The 18124-nt window shown below is 40.4% G+C and overlaps 1 protein-coding gene across 1 annotated transcript in view; it reads right to left on the reverse strand.

Annotated features, from left to right (window-relative positions):
- The window catches only part of CPAMD8 (C3 and PZP like alpha-2-macroglobulin domain containing 8), a gene marked incomplete at its 5' end in the record, with an annotated part of 53097 nt that extends 39215 nt beyond the window's left edge, over positions 1-13882 (reverse strand). Inside the window, 17 exons of the mRNA XM_084302928.1 lie at positions 733-894; positions 1009-1158; positions 1268-1440; positions 1991-2180; positions 4420-4548; positions 4909-5079; positions 5248-5475; positions 5932-6040; positions 6337-6421; positions 7050-7163; positions 7307-7361; positions 8401-8418; positions 8873-8925; positions 9088-9253; positions 10093-10115; positions 11368-11519; positions 13800-13882. Of these exons, the coding sequence (XP_084159054.1) occupies positions 733-894; positions 1009-1158; positions 1268-1440; positions 1991-2180; positions 4420-4548; positions 4909-5079; positions 5248-5475; positions 5932-6040; positions 6337-6421; positions 7050-7163; positions 7307-7361; positions 8401-8418; positions 8873-8925; positions 9088-9253; positions 10093-10115; positions 11368-11519; positions 13800-13882 (2061 nt within the window). The remainder of the gene's footprint in view (positions 1-732; positions 895-1008; positions 1159-1267; positions 1441-1990; positions 2181-4419; positions 4549-4908; positions 5080-5247; positions 5476-5931; positions 6041-6336; positions 6422-7049; positions 7164-7306; positions 7362-8400; positions 8419-8872; positions 8926-9087; positions 9254-10092; positions 10116-11367; positions 11520-13799) is intronic.
- Positions 13883-18124: the final 4242 nt, after the last annotated feature.

Below are 18124 nucleotides of genomic sequence, written 5' to 3' on the forward strand. Positions count from 1 at the left end.
GCTTAAAGGATTGCATTGTTAGCAATGAAGCAATGAATTAGTGCATGAATACATTAAACAAAAGGAGAACTAATTAACTCATTTTAAATGCCCAACTTACAAGTCAAAGCAAATACACAGCACAGATTAAGGGAAATAAGATTTTTAAGATCTGGTCAAATTTAACTGTTGAAATACACCAAACTAACAGAAATAAGTATATGCCCTTTGAGTAGCAATCTGATCAAGAATACAAAGAAAATGCAACTAATCTTTCACACAGACAGCCACAGCATCTGCCAGAACTGGGGCAGAAAGGAAGCTAAAAGGATTTTTAAAAGATAGGCTAAAAGGAGAAAGGCTAGAAGGAGAGACTCATGTTCTACCTTCATTTCCATCAAAGTAACTGCAAAGAGACCTGTAAGTTCACCTATAAGTGGAGAAATTTTCTGGACCCCGTCTCATTTTCCAGAGCCCCAGAACTGATTTTTTACACCAAACAGGACATCTGGCCCTCTCCTCAAGATTGGCCAAAAATCAAAGCACATTTCTCCAATATCTTTGCTGGAACAATTTACTCTTTGTTCTTGGAAATTACTTTTAAGACTACCCCCTCGGAGAAACCACTTCTGATGTGAAAAAAGAATAGAACTAAGAAATTAGCTATGAAGCTAAAAATTATCATGCAAAATTATGCTGCAAACATGAAAATAATAAGACACTCCAGAGAGATGTGAGGCTGATTCTTCCTACTGTAAATGCGAAGCGAGCATCCTTGGTGATGTCCCAGTGCCAGGGAAAGACAGAAGATCTACGACGTCTACGTGAGGACATGCCTGGCCACCAGAAGTGCCCTTCCTCCTTTGGAGCTCCAAAAGCATCAGATACATCATACTCTGCAAGTTCTTGAAACACCTGTAAAGAAACGGAAGAGTCTGCTGTCCTTAGGTATAAAGGCTACTTATTAAAGGTAGAGTGCAGATACCAGCACTAAGAGAGAAAGTGTCAATGCCTTAACCTTCTTTTTACCTGACTGGCTGTCAGCTGGAAACCTGTCTTCAGCAAGTAGACACTCTTATCCACCGTGGCAATGCAAACACAGCTTGATTTTGCAGCTCTAACCCTGATGTTCACAACGTCACCAGGTCTGGTCTCATTTGCTGAAAGAGTCACTGCTACCTAGAAATTTAATAATAAGCCCCATCATCTCAATTCCTGTTCAACAGACAAAACTACAAAGAACAACAAGACACCATCCCTTCCTCTCCGTCAGCTATGTTACCAATACCTGATTTTCAAAGGAGGACTTCACAGGGAACTGCAGACTGTCTGTGACCCCTTCTCCATTCTCCCTGACGTAATACACCAGAAGACGGCCCAAGGGAGCCATGTTATGAGTTACTGAGAAACGGAGGAATGTCATGCAGACTTCAACCTCTGCTGCAGGGGTACCAGTAGGTGCTAAAATATAAATTGTAATAAATCAATTTAAAATGAATAAAAGAAGGCCTTTATTGACACAGAACACTGGTAAGAGAAAGTATAAATGGGTTTGAAAAAGGATTACACAGTTTATGGAGTATCATTTTGCTAACAGCAGTCATCATCATCATCTCCTTTAGCCTAATCCACATTATATACATCCACATATATTAATGCCCTTTTCCTGGATTAAGCTCAACTAGTTTAGTAAATTCCCTCAATCCCATCATATACATCCCTACCACTCAGTGGATTCCAAGCTGAGCACATTAAGAAAGTCTATAATACATGTACTTTTTTGTTTAAAACAGAGAAAGACTACAAAACGAGTATAGAAAATACAAGAGTTTTCCCTCTTGGAGAAATTTCTCTCTTTTCTATATGAGTATTTGTGCAATGGATATCATTACTTCTTTTGCACTCTATGCCCTTAAGGAGCAAATTCAAAAAAAAAGATCATACTTAGGTTTGCAAAAAGGTGCTTTTTCCCTAAAAATAGAAGAGAGTTTGCATTTCTGATGCTAACTACCTGTTCCTGGGAAATGTGCAACGTCAATGTTCTTCTCAAAGGGAAAGGTGTCTCTCTTGCTCCTCTGCTGGGTGACGTTGCTGGGCTGCAACCCTGAAAGGACAATGTTGCCTCGCGATGCCACTTCATAATGTAGAGTGAAGTTGCAAGGACATGTGGACTTCACAGCAATCCAAGCCTCCTCTCCTACCTGCAGTCAGAGAGAGAAGCAGAAGATCTGGTCTGTTACAGGGCATGGTTTTCATTTGCAATTTATGGAAATCTATTTGGGTTTCCAGTCCAAAAGAGACGTGACCCCTCTTCTAAGAAATGTATGCATTGAAAAGAATATTACATTAGTACTGTTTCCATGGACTTTCTTCACAATAAAAAGGGGCCTGTGTTCAGCTCTTCACTCCCTACAAGTCTAACAGGAGAATGGGCTGGGGGGTTGCATGCATTAATGAAAACAATAAAGGAATCTCTGGAATCCTGAAAGTTAAGCCTTTTGGCACAGAGCAGCTGTCAGAATTGGTTGAATTTTAGACACCCCTTCAGTTGTCTAGCCCAAAACAGAAAGAGATGTGTTGGGGGTGGGAAGAGATGTGTTTGAGAGTCTTTGCTGTTTAATTGAGATTATACATGGTGATTACTTTCACATGGCAAATACTAATTCAAACAAAGCCAGTGTGGCCTAAAATTACTGGGAATAGATCTGAGGGAAAATGTTTTCAAATTACACAAGTCTTGATATTAATTTGAGTCTGGCACTCAGGGAGCTGTCAAACATACAAATAAACAAGAAAGCAAGCTTCTTTTTTGTGGGTAAACACATTTGATGCTTGCAAAAGGCTTCAGAGCAGCAAACCAACATCCTGCCCTTTTTCTGCACTGAAGTCCAATACCCAGAAGTGCTTAGTACTGAATCCCCTGGAGATAAAATCCCAAATAATGGCAATCCCAACAGAATAAATGTCAGTGCTCTGTCAGGGTATAAGGAATGGGTAATGTCTGAGCAATAAGCAGCCGACTTTCCTAGAAACACAAACTTCTTACTTCTGGGTTATGAAGACTTGTGTTAAACAGGATTTCTTCATCAACTTCCACTCCTGACCTTCCTGCCATTTAAAGCATAACAATGGCCACCTAAGACTATTAAGACTAAACAGAAATGTTAAATTCCAATGACATATTTTGAAAACTCTTTCTTCAGCACTAACAGTGTTATTTTGCCAGATTATACATATGGTACAAACCAAACTGGCAAGGACTTGAATACAAGGAGCTGGCAATGGTTAAATACAGTCAGAATGCCACAGAGTCCAAGTACCTCGTGACATTAAATATTTGAAGTATTAAGAATTCCCCAGTGGAAATGATGAAACAATTCATTAAAAAATGAATGTAGCTAATTGGAACACCCAGTAAGAGCTGGCAAAGCAGGGAAACAGTTCCCACATCAGCTGGTCATCCAACTCCTAGCTTTCCCACAGAAGAATTAGTTCTAATCAGGTTATAATAAGAACAATGTGTTCAGATTAGCAGTGTATAATCTCCTTTCCATACCTCAGGAAACTTGTAAAAGATTAATTAGCCATTAAACTACCATGAAATGCAGTGATAAAAAAAATGCTCTTTTTTGGATACCATGAGTCTGAAACCAACCTGACAGATCTGCTGATAATAGAAAACTATGCACAAGTATTGCCAAAACCCACAATTTTTTCGCAAAGCAATATGCTGTCCCTTAGAGACATGCCTCTTCCCTGGCAGAGAGCAAACCCTAAACAACTCTTTGTAAAACAGAATGCAACAGAAATCATGGCTAAATCAGATCTTTCACTGGACAAGGATCATGACAGTTTCTATACAGAAGGACCACATTTTTAGAGAGGCTCCTACAAAAACTACATAAGAAAACAAGGTAACTATGCATAGCTTGAGAACTGAAGGCTAAACTTATTCATCAGAGATTTAAACTGGAAGTTCTAGAGAAGCTACATAGCCTAATTTGGATCTTTACTAATAAAGCTACTTAATCCCTCTGATTTCACTTCCAATCTTTCAGCATTTGGTGACTTGAACTAAAGCATATCATTTGCACAAACAATTCACGTGAACATTACTGGAGGTGAACAGAATAATGTACATTCAAATACAAAAAAAATAAATGACTGATCTCATATCAAACTGTCTCCCCTGTTCCCACAACATGAAAGAAAATGAGATGCTGTACAAAACATCACAAGAACTTCGCTTGGAACCATGTGCAGCCCACATTGAACAATTATTTGGTGTGGGAAGTGCAGCTACAACTGCACTTTCGTAGTGGAAACAGTAACAGTCCACGACCCCAGGAAACAGAAAAGGCTGGAAAGATTTAATTAGACCAAAGTGCATAAAGCCAAACATTGCAGTTGTTGCCATGAAGGAATATGAAGCCAACATACCTGGAAAGGTTTATCTGGTGCTTGGAGCTGGATGTGACACTTGCTGGGTGAGTACCAGCTACTGATGGACAAGTAGTTTGGCAGATACTGATCTCCAGATGGTTTCCCATCAATCGCTGTCACTTTGGTCTTAACAAAAATTATATCTGAATGTTATTCATGCATAGCAAGCTCAATTCCTACTCTCTTCTTACCCTGTATTCCCACCTCCCATATTTTCTCTCTTCAACTCTACTGTCATCTTCACGTGGCAACAGTACTCTCAAAATATTGGACACTTGAACTATGGAGAATTAGGTTTTCACGATGGTTATAATCATCAGTTCAATTAGCAGTAAGAAAAAAAGAAGCAAGTGTTGCCACACTTAGATAAATAAGTTGAAGGTAAAAGGCATCAATTTCCTGTTTGTAGCAATGACTTATAAAGTGCGGGTTTGACAAGATTAGCTACATTAAAGCCTACTAATCCTATAAAGAGCTTTCACCTACCTCCAGCCAGACATACTGGGCAGCTGTCGGAATGGAGGGGATTTCAAACTCCACGAGGCCATTTCTTGATACCAGTTCACTTGTATAAACATTGTCCTTTGGTGTGAGTTCGGCTTTAATTCGAATAGTGACTCTGTCAGCTGGACTTCCATCAGGGTAAGTGACTTCTACCTACACAGTGTTTCATGTAGAAAACAATGTTTTATATTATTGGCAATTCTGGTCAATGATAAAAACAGCAGGTGGAAAAAACACACCAGGACATGGTGTAACACTCCAAGATCAGGTCTGTATAACCTTACATCAACTACATGTCAGTATCTCTATTTTTAATCTTACCTTTCCTTTGTAAGGCAGTCCAGGTTTGAACTGTTTTCTAGTATCCTTGGAGTACTTGATATCAATCAGCTGTTTCTGAACAGGTGTCGAGTCATCAAATGTAACCTGCTTGCTCCCATCTGAGCTGGTCACTGTTGCCCAGATATTGACTGTGCCTCGAAAATGTTCCGGAACATCAGCTGGCATCATGTCTTTCACACACACATCGAAAACAGCAGAGCCATCAATCTACCAAGCGTGTTGGGGAAGGGAAACATAAGTTTGCATATACATTCAAACAGGGTCTAGAAGCCAAGTCTAAAGCGTAGACACTTGACAGGAATTTGCAGCAGTATTTTTAAAGGATGTGAGGTGGAGGGAACTAATGGGGGCAGGAGAAAAAAAAGCAAGTTTTTATTTTCCTCCCTCATCCATTATCTGAGCTACCTCTGTCCCAGTCTTCTCTGTCATGTTCTCCCTCAGCCCCATATACTCTAAAACAAGATTAATACTACACCAACAAGTTCTCTTTCCCCCAAATAATAACATATAGTGTAAAAGCACGTAATATTTTTACTATGCTGGACCCAACTATTGCATTTATTTTCTGGTCTCCCATCAGTGACATAAAATAGAGCCATAGTATTAACTTCAAAGAGTACAGATCAGGCATTTTATTGCAGCTGACTCAATGGTCTCCCTCACCTGGGTGGTCTTGAGGACAGGGTGTCCCACTTCATGCCTGTAATACCCTACACCATTTATAGTCATATTGACAATTAACTTTCCTGTCACTGGTTTTCCAAATGTATATCTGAAATGGAAAGAAGATAATGAATAACTTCCAGCTGTTTTCTGTTTCCCTGATTATATTAAGGCTAGTACCATGTGACTTGCACATCTAGAAAACAGAATAAAACATCACAAAGTTTTCCAATTTGTCATTTTTAACATGTTTTATGAAGGCTCTTACATAGGAAAGCTTCTGATGACAACCAGAAATCATCTGTGAAGTCTGCAGCAGAGGAGTTCTGAGCTCCAGTGACTGCACCATGCTGTGCGTGTACTACAAGCTATAGTAATGGAGCTTTACTTAGCATACATTCCTACCTGGCATGGACAGTTCCTTTTTCACATTTGGAAAGGTCACGAATGTAGCGAGGCGGATCAATCAGCAACTCAAACTTGGGTAACACTACAGCAGAAGGAAATACAAGTCTTTTCAAGATATTACTCTTCAGATTATAGCAAAGACATACACAACTCTGACAAGATCCCTGCTGATGGTCGGATGAGGGCGGTGTAGCTAACGCAACACGGGCAGGACAGCATTGAGTGGAGAATAGATCAACAAGAACGGCAAAGCAAGTCAGTGTCTGCCAAAGCTTGGGTGATCAGGTCATAAAATATAGATGGTGTGCTGGGTGGAACAATGCCCACCCTTCATCATACAGGGAGACTTTGAGACCAAAAAAGGGCTAGCAAAAAAGGAACTGAGAATTCCAAGTAGGGCTCTGGGAAAGAAAGGAAAGCATTGACAGAACTAAAGCATCTTTACAGCTTTCCAAAGCCACATTAAATCTTTGTTACATGAATGGATTGTGCAATATGACACTCCATTTCAGGTCATTTTTGTAGTGTGGAGGACATGAACAAAGGCTTGGTTAAAATTCAAGTGTCTATATCCCTGAAATACATAACCTGTAAGGATTTTTTCCTGATGACATTTTAATGCATTATTTCTCAGGTGTTTCATCTTAAGCAAAAACATTTCATAATGTTTTGCTCTTGGGTTACAGTCAAACACAAGGTGGATAACTCACCATATTTCTGAACTTCAAAGGATTTGTTGTATGTGTGCCCCTGCATTTCAGCAAAGATGAGCCACTCTCCAAACACTGGCTGATCAGACAACGGAAAGCTCATATTTACAATGCCTGAGGAAGAAAACAACACACTGTGAACTCTCCCAGTTATTAATCCTTGTAAAGGCTTATTGAACACAATTCAGTATAAGCAGAAGCTAGAGGCAGCTAGCAAAGGTAAATAACACATTGAGCTTAAACAATCTGGAACTTACCACAACAAAATGGCTTCAAATTGCTCCACTCTATCATACGAGACCCCCGAGGATCCTGAATAATATTTTAGGAATGAGAGACATCACAGTGAAAGCGAGTATCACTAATAATGTTTAATTCAGTTTGCAACAAAGAACATTATATATACACACACACATGCACATACACACACACACACACACTTCACTAACAGCTCATATGTAATTAGCATCTGTCCAAAATTTCTGAAGTTACTTTACTGGAGGGTATTTGCTTTCTAAGATTCAGTGCTCATTTAAGGATGCTGCTTCTACAGCCAACACACACGGGTAAGCACTGTCAAGGGGCAGATCTTCCACCTGTCTTAGGGTAACTATTTTGGATGGGATGAACAGGCCTTTGAAGATGCTTTCTTTCCATTCACAGAGGGAGTAGTACAACTAACAAGGCAAATTTTAGATGACAAAGCCAGATGAAATTAATCTTGTTTTTGTCAGCATTAAATCTGTGACAGACTGCAAACAAAGGAAGAGGGTGAATTCTTCTACTTGCTGACAGCAAAAGAAAACATATGGCTTAAAAAAAAAAGAAAAAAAAAAAAAAGACTAGACACGGAAGGAACCTCTCATTCACCTCATAAGGAAGAAGACAGGAGCACCCTTTCCTTGCCATGAATTTCTATTTTCCACTATCATAATGTTTGGGTGCAGAGATGAGATTGGCCCTGCTATATCAGCCCAGCCAGATGAAGGATAGGAGTAGGTCTGCATTGAAAAGAAGGGAGAAATTGAGTGGGACTATTACATTTATAAACCCCAGTGAATCTACCAGTTCTTCTCAGGTAGAAAAATGGGAATGGATTTCTGACACTGAAGTAGAAAACAAGTATATTTGTTGATGATAAAAAAAACAACAAACAAAAAACAAACAAAAAAACAACACAACCAAGACACAAATCTGTTAAAGACACAGAGGTAGAGACAATGGCATAGGTTACAGTTGGGAATAGCCATAATGGACTTGGAAAGGTACAAACTTGTGACTTGTTCCTCTTAAGGCTATGAGGATCTTGTGCCTCTACAGAATACATGCTAGATGATTGGCAGATACTCACCACTACATAGGCTTCAATCTGAAAGAAAAAAATAATAAAAGATTGTATGAAACAAGAGCTGACAAACTGCTGAGCGTGTTATGGCACACAAGGGAGCAAAGTTTAAGCATCTTTTCTTCATTAAGAGAAGCCTCAGAAAGAAATGTTTCATTCAAGCATCTGACTGGAAAAGCAATGCTTTATGTATCTGTGCAACACCTGAATGGAGTGCAAGGCTCTGAAAAATTATTATTCTTCTAACTGCTTTGGTATAGTTATGTTTATCTGATAGCAGTACAAGACTGTATTCTCCTTCAACACCAATGTGATCAAATTAAAACAACTAAATTGCAAATAACAACAAGCATTCATGTGAGATGCCAAAATAGATGAAGAAATCAACTGTGTTTTTGCGTAAATACATCATAGTAAAATACAGGTTGCCAAGTATCTCGCCACACTTTACAGTGTGAAATAAAACAATTTCCCTTACCTTGTCATTGGTTGGTCTCAAGTCAGAAGTAACCATAAACAGGTTTATCAACACTAAAAGAAGGAAGAGAGGAAATTAATTGTTCATCACAGCTGACACTGAGCAGAAGGCTCCATCCTAGAATATATCCTTGGTTTTTTTTTTGTGTTTTTTTTTTTTTTTTGCCTGAAAGCAGCCCTAGCTAGCATCTGACAAGTTCTCCAAGGCCACCTTACCTTTCTGTTTGGGTTTATAGACAGGCTTATCAGTCTGGATGAACACTGATGATCCTTTGCTATCAATAGTTACTGTGGTATAGTTGTGAAAAATGTAGCCTTCCTCTGCTATATGTCGATTGCCCCAAACTTTTAGATGTCCTTGTCCACGAAGTCCTGAAGGCACCTAGAAAACAGTGAGACAGAAATAGAAAAGCCTTTGAACTTCCTGGGAAAGTACAGTTACTACCCTAGAATAATTGTCGCTGAAGTGAGCAATGAGCAGCCACCTGCTGCATTTCAGTGTAACTGTGTGTTGGTAATAAAAAGAAAATGAAGAAGAGCTAGATCTTTTACAACATAAAAACTTCAAAGGAAGCAAAGTCATGCTAAAAACATGGCAGGAAATTCTCTTCTACCTTATCTTCATCACTCATAGTGATATCTGATCTACATGTTCAGCTTCCACTGAATATGGCACATTACATGGGAAAATCAACCATGTTATGGAAGACATGGCTCTAGGTCATGACAACGTGACACACTCAGTGGACTAGGAGAAGGCTGTGGATGTGGTCTACTAGACTTCAGTAAGGCTTCCTGAAGAAGCTGGCTGCTCAAGGCTTGGATGAGCGTACGCTTTGTTGGATTAAAATCTGGCTGGGTGGCCAGGCCCAAAGAGTCATGGTGAATGGACCTAAATCCAGTTGCTTGGTAATCTGTCCCTTCCGTGAATTTCTGTGATCTGTTCCATGTCACTTACACATCAAGGTATTGTCACATCTATAAAAATAATCACTACATGGGTTGTAATTTTCTTCAGTGGTATAAGAGCTTGACAGACAAATAATCTTTGTTCTTTTCACTCTCTGCTTGTTCTCTCACAAAGGCTGCTTCCTCCTTAGTGGATGCAGCAGAACGTGACTTGTACTCGTGCCTCAAATGCTCACAGATCAATGCCTGCTGTGATTGAACGTAAATCCCTCACATTCTTATCAAAAAGGTCTTAAAGTACCAGACGCTTACCTTCAACTTGATTGTTCCTTTATCTAAAATGAAAGAGAGAGAGAGAGTTATTCTTCTCAAGCTAAGGTAATAATGTTTTAGACAACTGCAGTTGGCTGAAAGGAGACTCAGTATTGTAAAACTGAACTCTTAACTGAAATACCCCTTCATTATTATTTAACCTGCAGTAATATTCCCACATTGCGTCAAACAATCAGCAGGGTGAGCAAGTCAGACCTAGCAGAATTCTCCAACATAAACTTGGTCCACATTTATTCACTTTTTTTTTTTCCTAAGGTGCACTACATGGTGTTCTACAGTTAGAGGTCCACCAAGGCTGAGGTTTCATCAGAGGGCATTCTATAATTACAGAATTGTTTTGCTATAGAAAGGACCAAGTTTTTTTGGAACTTGAATCGCTCAAAACAAACACTAATAGAATCTATTTCGATTGCTGGATACGGCCATACCTAAGATAACATATGTTGTCCACATGTGTAAGCATCGTTCTCCTTGATTTAGTTAGCAATTGTCAGCCAATTTCAAAGAGAACAAGGAGAGGATAAAAACAGAGAATCTGTTCCAGGAACGGAAATGGTTTTTATATAACTCCCAATTTGTGCACAAAGAAGGGTTAAACATTATGGTTAAAGAATGGGATTGCCTGAATTGCCACCACTACTAGCAGTGGTAGAACAGTGCTACTGGACTTCATTTCACCAATGTAAATTCCTTCAGAATTAAGCTGGGTATAATCAAAAACCTTTTTGTTTCTCTACATGGGACAGGCAGATGTGTCTCGTATTTTAAAGATATCCAGTATCAGATATACACAGATATTGCCACCTCTCTCAGCAATACTCAGTCCCAATGATGGAGAGACTTTTCCAGCATTCATTTTAACATGAGGGTAGAAAACTATGTTGTTATAGACTTTGCATTTTTCTTCATACTCAATTTATCTTATTCGTTATACAGCTTCCCAGTGTCAAGCATTCAGTTTTCAAAAGGAAAGACATTCACCATAATACTCCTGAACATCAATGTGATATTTTTACTCAGAGTCTCTGACAGCATATCCTGCTGTTCCAAAATTATCATCGGTGGAAGCTTGAGATCCCATACATCAAAACCACATTAGCACAATCACAACTGAGAACATTCAGCAGTAACCAATGAGTTAAATATTAGCTTAGTTCCACCTTCATTATCACCTAAAGCACTTCTTTAGGAGATATTGATGTGCTCCCACAGCACCTCAACTTAATTCTCAAGTTCAGAACAACAGGAACTCACCAAGAATTGTTCCATGGCCTCTTGACACAGTTTCTCCTTTCACAACTAGCTGAATCTGGACTGTTGTCTCCTTGACAGAGTTAAAAATGGTCACACTTATAGCTTCCTCAACACCAGATCGGAAAACAGAAGGTGCCGCAATCAAATAGCCCCTAAGGAGCAAGATTGGAAGTAGACGGTCATCAAGAACAGTAACAGGAGTGTGATATTTACAAAAAGCTTATTTGTAAGCCACTTAATGTACAAACACAAAGTAAAGAATAGACAATTCTGTAATACAGGTTCCCACAATTTACCCCTTTAGGCTCAGACCTGTGACCACCAGCAGTGTAAGTCTGTATCTAATTTCCATAAAATGCATGCAGAATGCACATAGAAATGAACAGAGCCTAAATGGCTTACAGGATTTAACTCTTAGCATTTTGATACACTGATTATTGATTTATATAATGATATAAATGTTTATTGCATCTTTAAACAAACTAAATATACAATTAGCTAATCATAAAGAGACTGAATTTCATGAAAGAGTAAGGATGCAGCTGAATCTCCAGTAAAGTGTTGTTTCAAAACAAGGCATGATCTACAATTTAAATGCTTCTAACATTTTTGCCTCAATTATTTCTCATGCCTCCATTTTCACAGGCCAACTTGATGCACAAAGAAATGACTCCCAGTGCTGATACTCAGGACTTTCTAGATGTCAGTCACATAAATGTGGTGTACCTAAATCTCCAGTTTATAGAGAACAACTCAGAAAGAGCAATTACAAGACTGGGCTCAATTTCTCAGTTCTGTTACCATATTTTTGTTCAAATAATTATATACTGCAAGTTTAAAAACTCTGGCAAAGAGGAATTATTTTAGCAGGCATAGACAGTTTTAAAGCCACTGTAGAAGACATCCCATATATAATACAATCTTCGTGTTTCTGAATGGAATTCATTCCATTCCTCTGTGCTGAATGGCACCACGCCACGAACTTGTCAACTAAAAGCATTACAAACTCTGAACTCTTTGATGTGCTGGGCTGTAAGCAATGTATTTATATTCTCTTCATGACTTGACACACCTTTTTGGTTTTTTGTTTTGTTTGTTTTCTATGCAAAAAGATTTTTTTTTTAAACAAGGCAATTCCTCATGACTGTTTAAGCACAGTTTCTCAGCCCATGCCTTTCTACTGTGCCACAAACCAGGTTGCTTTACTTCATGATTAATTACCACTTGGGGATGAGGATGATGGCATTCTACAGCCCCCAAAGTCATTTTTTATCAAATTCCAACCCCATGTCTCTCTCTCAGCAGGCCTCATTGCCATGGAGATCCCATTACCCCCAAAGGAAGTTCAGATCTTCATGGCATTCGAGTTGAATTGCATGGGGTACAGATTCAAAACCTTATGGTCACCAGGTTTGAAAATTCATCAGAACACCAATAAATAACAATAAAAAGTTAGCTTTAAATCTGCATTCTTGGTAAGAAAAGCAGAGCTGATCTATTTGGAGAGGGAGAAAAGAGTACCATCTGCCTCCGGTATGAAATGATTAGATTCAAACTGTCACATAAGCACAGCACTACAGTGCCATATGTGAAACACATGTATTCACATTGTTCTAAACTGCAGCAACTTTTCCCGAAGTATCAGCTTGTTGATACAGTTATTTAAGTCACTTATTAAGTAGCATTTGAGTATTAAATATTTAACTTGGCAACGAAACAGTTAACTTGACAGTGACTGGACAGATCCTTTAAGCATATTTGACTAACGGCTCTGTCAGGTTACACCAAAACTTGGCAGGACAAGAAATATTTTCTAGTAAGCAAGTGAAAATAAGTTCTCCATGGCACTCAGTTAATGCAGCTATTCACGATGTTGACGGGCTATAATGCACTAGGGATAAAGAACAAAGCAAACTTTAATCAAAGTTAACCTAAACACACTGGAACGAACCGCGGATTCAATTTCTAAAAGGCAGAAAACTCTCAGAAGTGAAACGTTTTCTCCCCGCTTGCTTTTCCCCACAGGAATGTTTCGCGTGCTCTTCGGGCACAACCAACGTTACCTTCAGCCACCCCAGGCTCAGCGCAACACCCCGGATTCCTTAAATAATTGTTCGCAGATAAAAGCTTCGCAGCCCCGCGCTGGAGGAGCTAGAGACAGGTATTTCTAAGGAGCCCTTGCCTTTTTTTTAATCCCCCCTCCCCTTCTCTCGCTATGCGCTTTTGCGCCGGCGAGTACAAACGTGCAGCTCTGCCGGGGAAGCGCCGCAGCTCGCCTCCTCGACCCCAACCCCTGGAGGGGGGCTCCGGGAGGCTTTGTTAGCGGCTGCTGAGGAACCCCGGGAGGAGCAGAGGGGCTCGCTCCTTCCTCCCCACCGCCCCTTTTACCTGCAGAGCCGCCGGGACCCCCGCAGGTACGGTACGGTACTTACTGCCTCTGCCGGGGCTGGGCTGCGCCCAGGCTGCAGAGGGTCAGCAGGACCCCCCAGGCGCAGCCGGGCTCCTTGCGGGCCATGGCTTTCGGGGAAGGGGCTCGGGAGCCCCCTGGGCACGGCGCCGCTGGGCGGGCAGGAGCCTTTTGTTCCCCGGCGAGCGCAGCCCTCGCCTCCCGGCCGCCCCGCCGCCGGGCTCGGCTCCCCGGTGCCTCTGGCCGCCGCCCCCGGCCGCGTCCCCGCCCCCGGGCCGCCCCCTCCCGGCCCCGGTGCCCGCTCCGGCTCCGGCCCCCGGTTCTTTGTCTGCGGCTCCCCGGCGGCGTGCACCGGGGGAAGGGGCCGGCCCCGCACCTCCGCCCGCCCCCGGCCCCAGGTGCGTCAGGGCCCGGCCCCGGTGGGCTCCCGGTCCTCGCCTCCCCCCCCCTCCCCGGCCGCGCTCTTCCCCTCAGGGGGCTGCTGCGGCATCGGCTCCCCCCTGCGGCCGAGCCCAGGCAGGAGGAGAAGGAGGAGGAGGAGGAGAAGAAGGCCACCTGCCCCAGCTCCTCTTCCTCTCGCTGCCCCTGCTACCCTCCGAGCCCCCGTTAACCGAGCCGTGAGGCGCCGAGGGGCTCCCCTGAGCGGTTCTGCTCTCCTCCTCCAGCCCCCGTCTCCATCCCTCAGACCCTGCTGGGGGCTACGGGGGCTTGGGACAGGAGGGGGAGCTCTCAGGGCGCCTGTCTGATGAAGAGGGGGAGTGGAAGAGGAGAGAGAAGGGAAAAGCTGGCACCTTGGCCTTTATTTTCTCACTTTTGCCCCTAATTCTGCCCTACGTATTCACTGTGTCACAGCTGTTACTACAGATCCTGTACATCACTAGAAGGCTGTCCCCCTACATACGGCTTTGGCTGGTTAAGGACAAAGCTGGGTTTGTACACAAAAGGTTGCCTACATCAGGAAAACACTGCTAAAAAAGGAGGATATTATAAAAAGGCACCCTAGTAGCTACTGGTCTTACCAGAAAGATAACTATGTGTGGATCCCCATCCAAAGCAACAGCAGTAAATCAAGGTGACAGCGCCACATCTCAGAGCCACAGAATAACTTCTGCATACAGACACCGAGGAGCAATTTCTCCAACCCTTGCTGGAGCAACCGCGGACAAGCTGGGATGCCAGGCATGCTTCAACAGAGCTGCACTCTCCCCCTCAGGAATAAACGAAAACCCTCAATGTGGGTAGGGTGATTTTTTTTTTTTTTTCCAGCACTACAAACTTGGTTTAAAGTAAACTACTACTAAAACTTGAAAAAGAAATGCTATTTTTTAATGCTAACTCCATTATGTGAACCTCACTTCTATTTCTTCTAAAAATCACTGATAGGCAGCCCAGCATTTTATTTAGCATAAATACAGATTTGCATCCTAAAGTCAGCTTGATACTTTACCAAAGGCCCTTTCCTCTAGCTTCTGACAAGCAAAACAACTAAAAGGTATTAATTTTTGAAATGACTTTTCTCCAAGTAAAAATGGTTTCACCACGTATTTCAGCAGTATCATTACAAGCTAACACATTTTCTGCAAGTCAGTCCATTCTCCCAAAATAAAAAATCATCAAAAACAGAGAAGTTTCCCTTTACTACTTCACCAATAAAATTTAAGGAACCTCAGTCCACAGCCAGGAGAGGGACTTTTTTCCTATTTTTTTTTTCTATTAAAAATTAAATTTAAATATAAATTAAAAAAAAAATATGTAAGTTTCAAACAAGATAAATTATATAAGTTTTTTTTGTTTGTTTGTTTGTTTGTTTTTGATCAATTCACATTACCTTCAATAAAAAAATAGCATTGCTAGATGTGGCTACATTTTCCTACTCAATCTTCTCAAAACAGCATTGTCTTATTTGTGGAGAGGCGTAATTTTATCAGAGGAGGAGACAAATTGTCAAATATAATAAAAAATGCAGGAAAATTTAGGCTAGGGCTATAAAAAGTGTATCTCAGCTGAAAATTCTTTATAGCAGACTCAACTTAGCAGCCTCAAATCAGAAGTAATATGTACTCTGTAAGGCCCGTTACAGCTTTTAGGATTGGAAACAACAGTTAAAACCAGAGCCAAGCAGGTTTGGAAGGTTTAAAGAAGTCACCTATTTAACCTCTTTTATTAAATCATAAATTAATACACATTGACAATCCTTGACTAATGCCTGTCTACAGCTAGTGTTTTCAAACTTACCCTAATTGTCAAGATGAGAGTGGAGTGTTGAATAATTGTCATTCAATACAGCAAGAACATCAGAGTTATTCTCTTGCTACTGAACAAGAGGTTTTTGAAAGGTTGCTCACCACCTTTGGAAAGGTTATTTTTATTTATTTTTAAAAGCATTTTTCTAGCTATAGCTCATCTGTGGGAGGAGTTGCAGAATGCCTTGGAGCAGCTTTCAGCTTTTAATATTAAGTAAGCTGAATCCATTTTGCTTGCTGCTGTGCTGTTTAAGCATAACTGCTCCACTCCTGCTCACTTCATCGCTCATGTATCTTCACATGACAAACAACACTATGAGAGTTACCAGGGGACTCTTTTGTTTGTCTAAAATTGAAGACACGTGCAAGAAAGTATGAAGTAAAAAGAGGCCCTCCTAATACACATTTTCTTCTATATAAAATATATAGAGTTTTTCCTCTGATCTCCCACTCCTCAAAAATGTGTAATTGTACTCAAATGGTGCTATTCCTCTTGTACTAGTTTATGATAGCTATGACGGTCAAGGATATAAATGAGGCAGTATCCATAACAACATATTTTGGTAAAGTGTGTTAATTAGTTAATTAAGACATCATCTGTCTTCCACAACCTTTGCACTAGTACTCTTCAGGGTCATGTCAGTTCAACCGACATTACACCAGTTTTATGTAGAATTAAATATAATGCCTGCCATTCAGGTTTTTAAAAATTAGTGTTCTAGTTAAATTAATTTTTTTCCATACTAAATGAGACTGTGGCATAGTTGTTATCATTTACTTGTGTCAACCCTGACAAACCTAGGTCTCACTTTAAACAGTTTATGATCCTCTTGATCAAACGACTAAGTTTTATAACAGTTTGGCATTTGAAACTCAACATGCAATGAAATTACCTGGAATGTCTAAATTGAGATGCGATTTCTTCCTTACTGCTGCATTCTCCTTCAGTTTATTCCAACTAATTCAATAGAGATCATTTCCCCAGCAATCCAACTAGGCGGAGAAGCAACTTTCTAGAAAGTATATCAAAAGGGCAATGCTTTTTAGTAAGACAAACTGGACTGGAAAAGATAACAGAATTCAGAACTATCAGCTGCATCACTTTGTCAGACAGATTCACAGAACCCTGCATGTCTCAATTCTCCTATCACAAAGTAGCGATACTGATGTTAGCCTTCTTTCTAAGGGTACTACTTAATAGCATGTTGGGATCCTTTAATTAAAGGAAGTAAGGAGGCAAAGTGAAAACAAAGCATCTCTGCTCTTCTTGGGGTAGAGCAGCCTCTAACTGATGTACAGTATTTCAACAATCAAAACAATGACTTTGGTAACAACTCTGCTGAGATCAGACAAATTTTGGAGGTAACAGCATCATGCTTTCAAAAAACCCCACTACACTTAATCAATATAGAAAAGATACAGAAATGGCTCCTTACGGATTCATACCTGAGATCTATGGAGTATGTACCACGAAAACTTGCTGCAACATGCCACAAAATGTTCATGAGGTAGTCATCCAAATCAGTGCACATTTTATCTTTGAAAAACCTCTGTGTACAGAATGTGAAGCAACAATGTGATCCAGCAATGAATTGATGAATGCAGCAGAGTACATTTCTGAAACAGAGCTCCATCATCTTCAGCACAATGCTATAATATTTTTGAACACAAAAAAAGTGCATCTCTACACCAGAAATCACAGCTAGGAATTTTCTCTATGTAGAATATAGCTCTTTTTAATCATTGTTAACTTTTTTAAAGGAGAGACTTCTTCAGAATTGAAGGTTTTCCATTTGATATTTACTGACTATAAGAAATACCAGGCAATTACAGTCTCTGAAGACTGCAAACCATTAATTATGAAAGTATGTGCTATCCTGTAAATAAAGCTAGAATCAGTTTGGTTTGAAAAAAAAAAAAAAAAGAAAAAAAAAGAAAAAAAAAAGAAAAAAAAGGAGGCTTTAGATATCATTTCAAACTATTTAGTTACTGAAATGGAATTTTCTGTGCCTGCCAAAATGAATCCCATTCAGTGTGATGCAACAGGTGTTGGAATTCCAGCAGCCGCCTGCAACCCACATCTGGTAATAGTTAGGAGTTTAAAGGA

This window comes from Netta rufina (assembly GCF_964035555.1).
Source record: "Netta rufina genome assembly, chromosome: 28".
Lineage (NCBI taxonomy): Eukaryota > Metazoa > Chordata > Aves > Anseriformes > Anatidae > Netta > Netta rufina.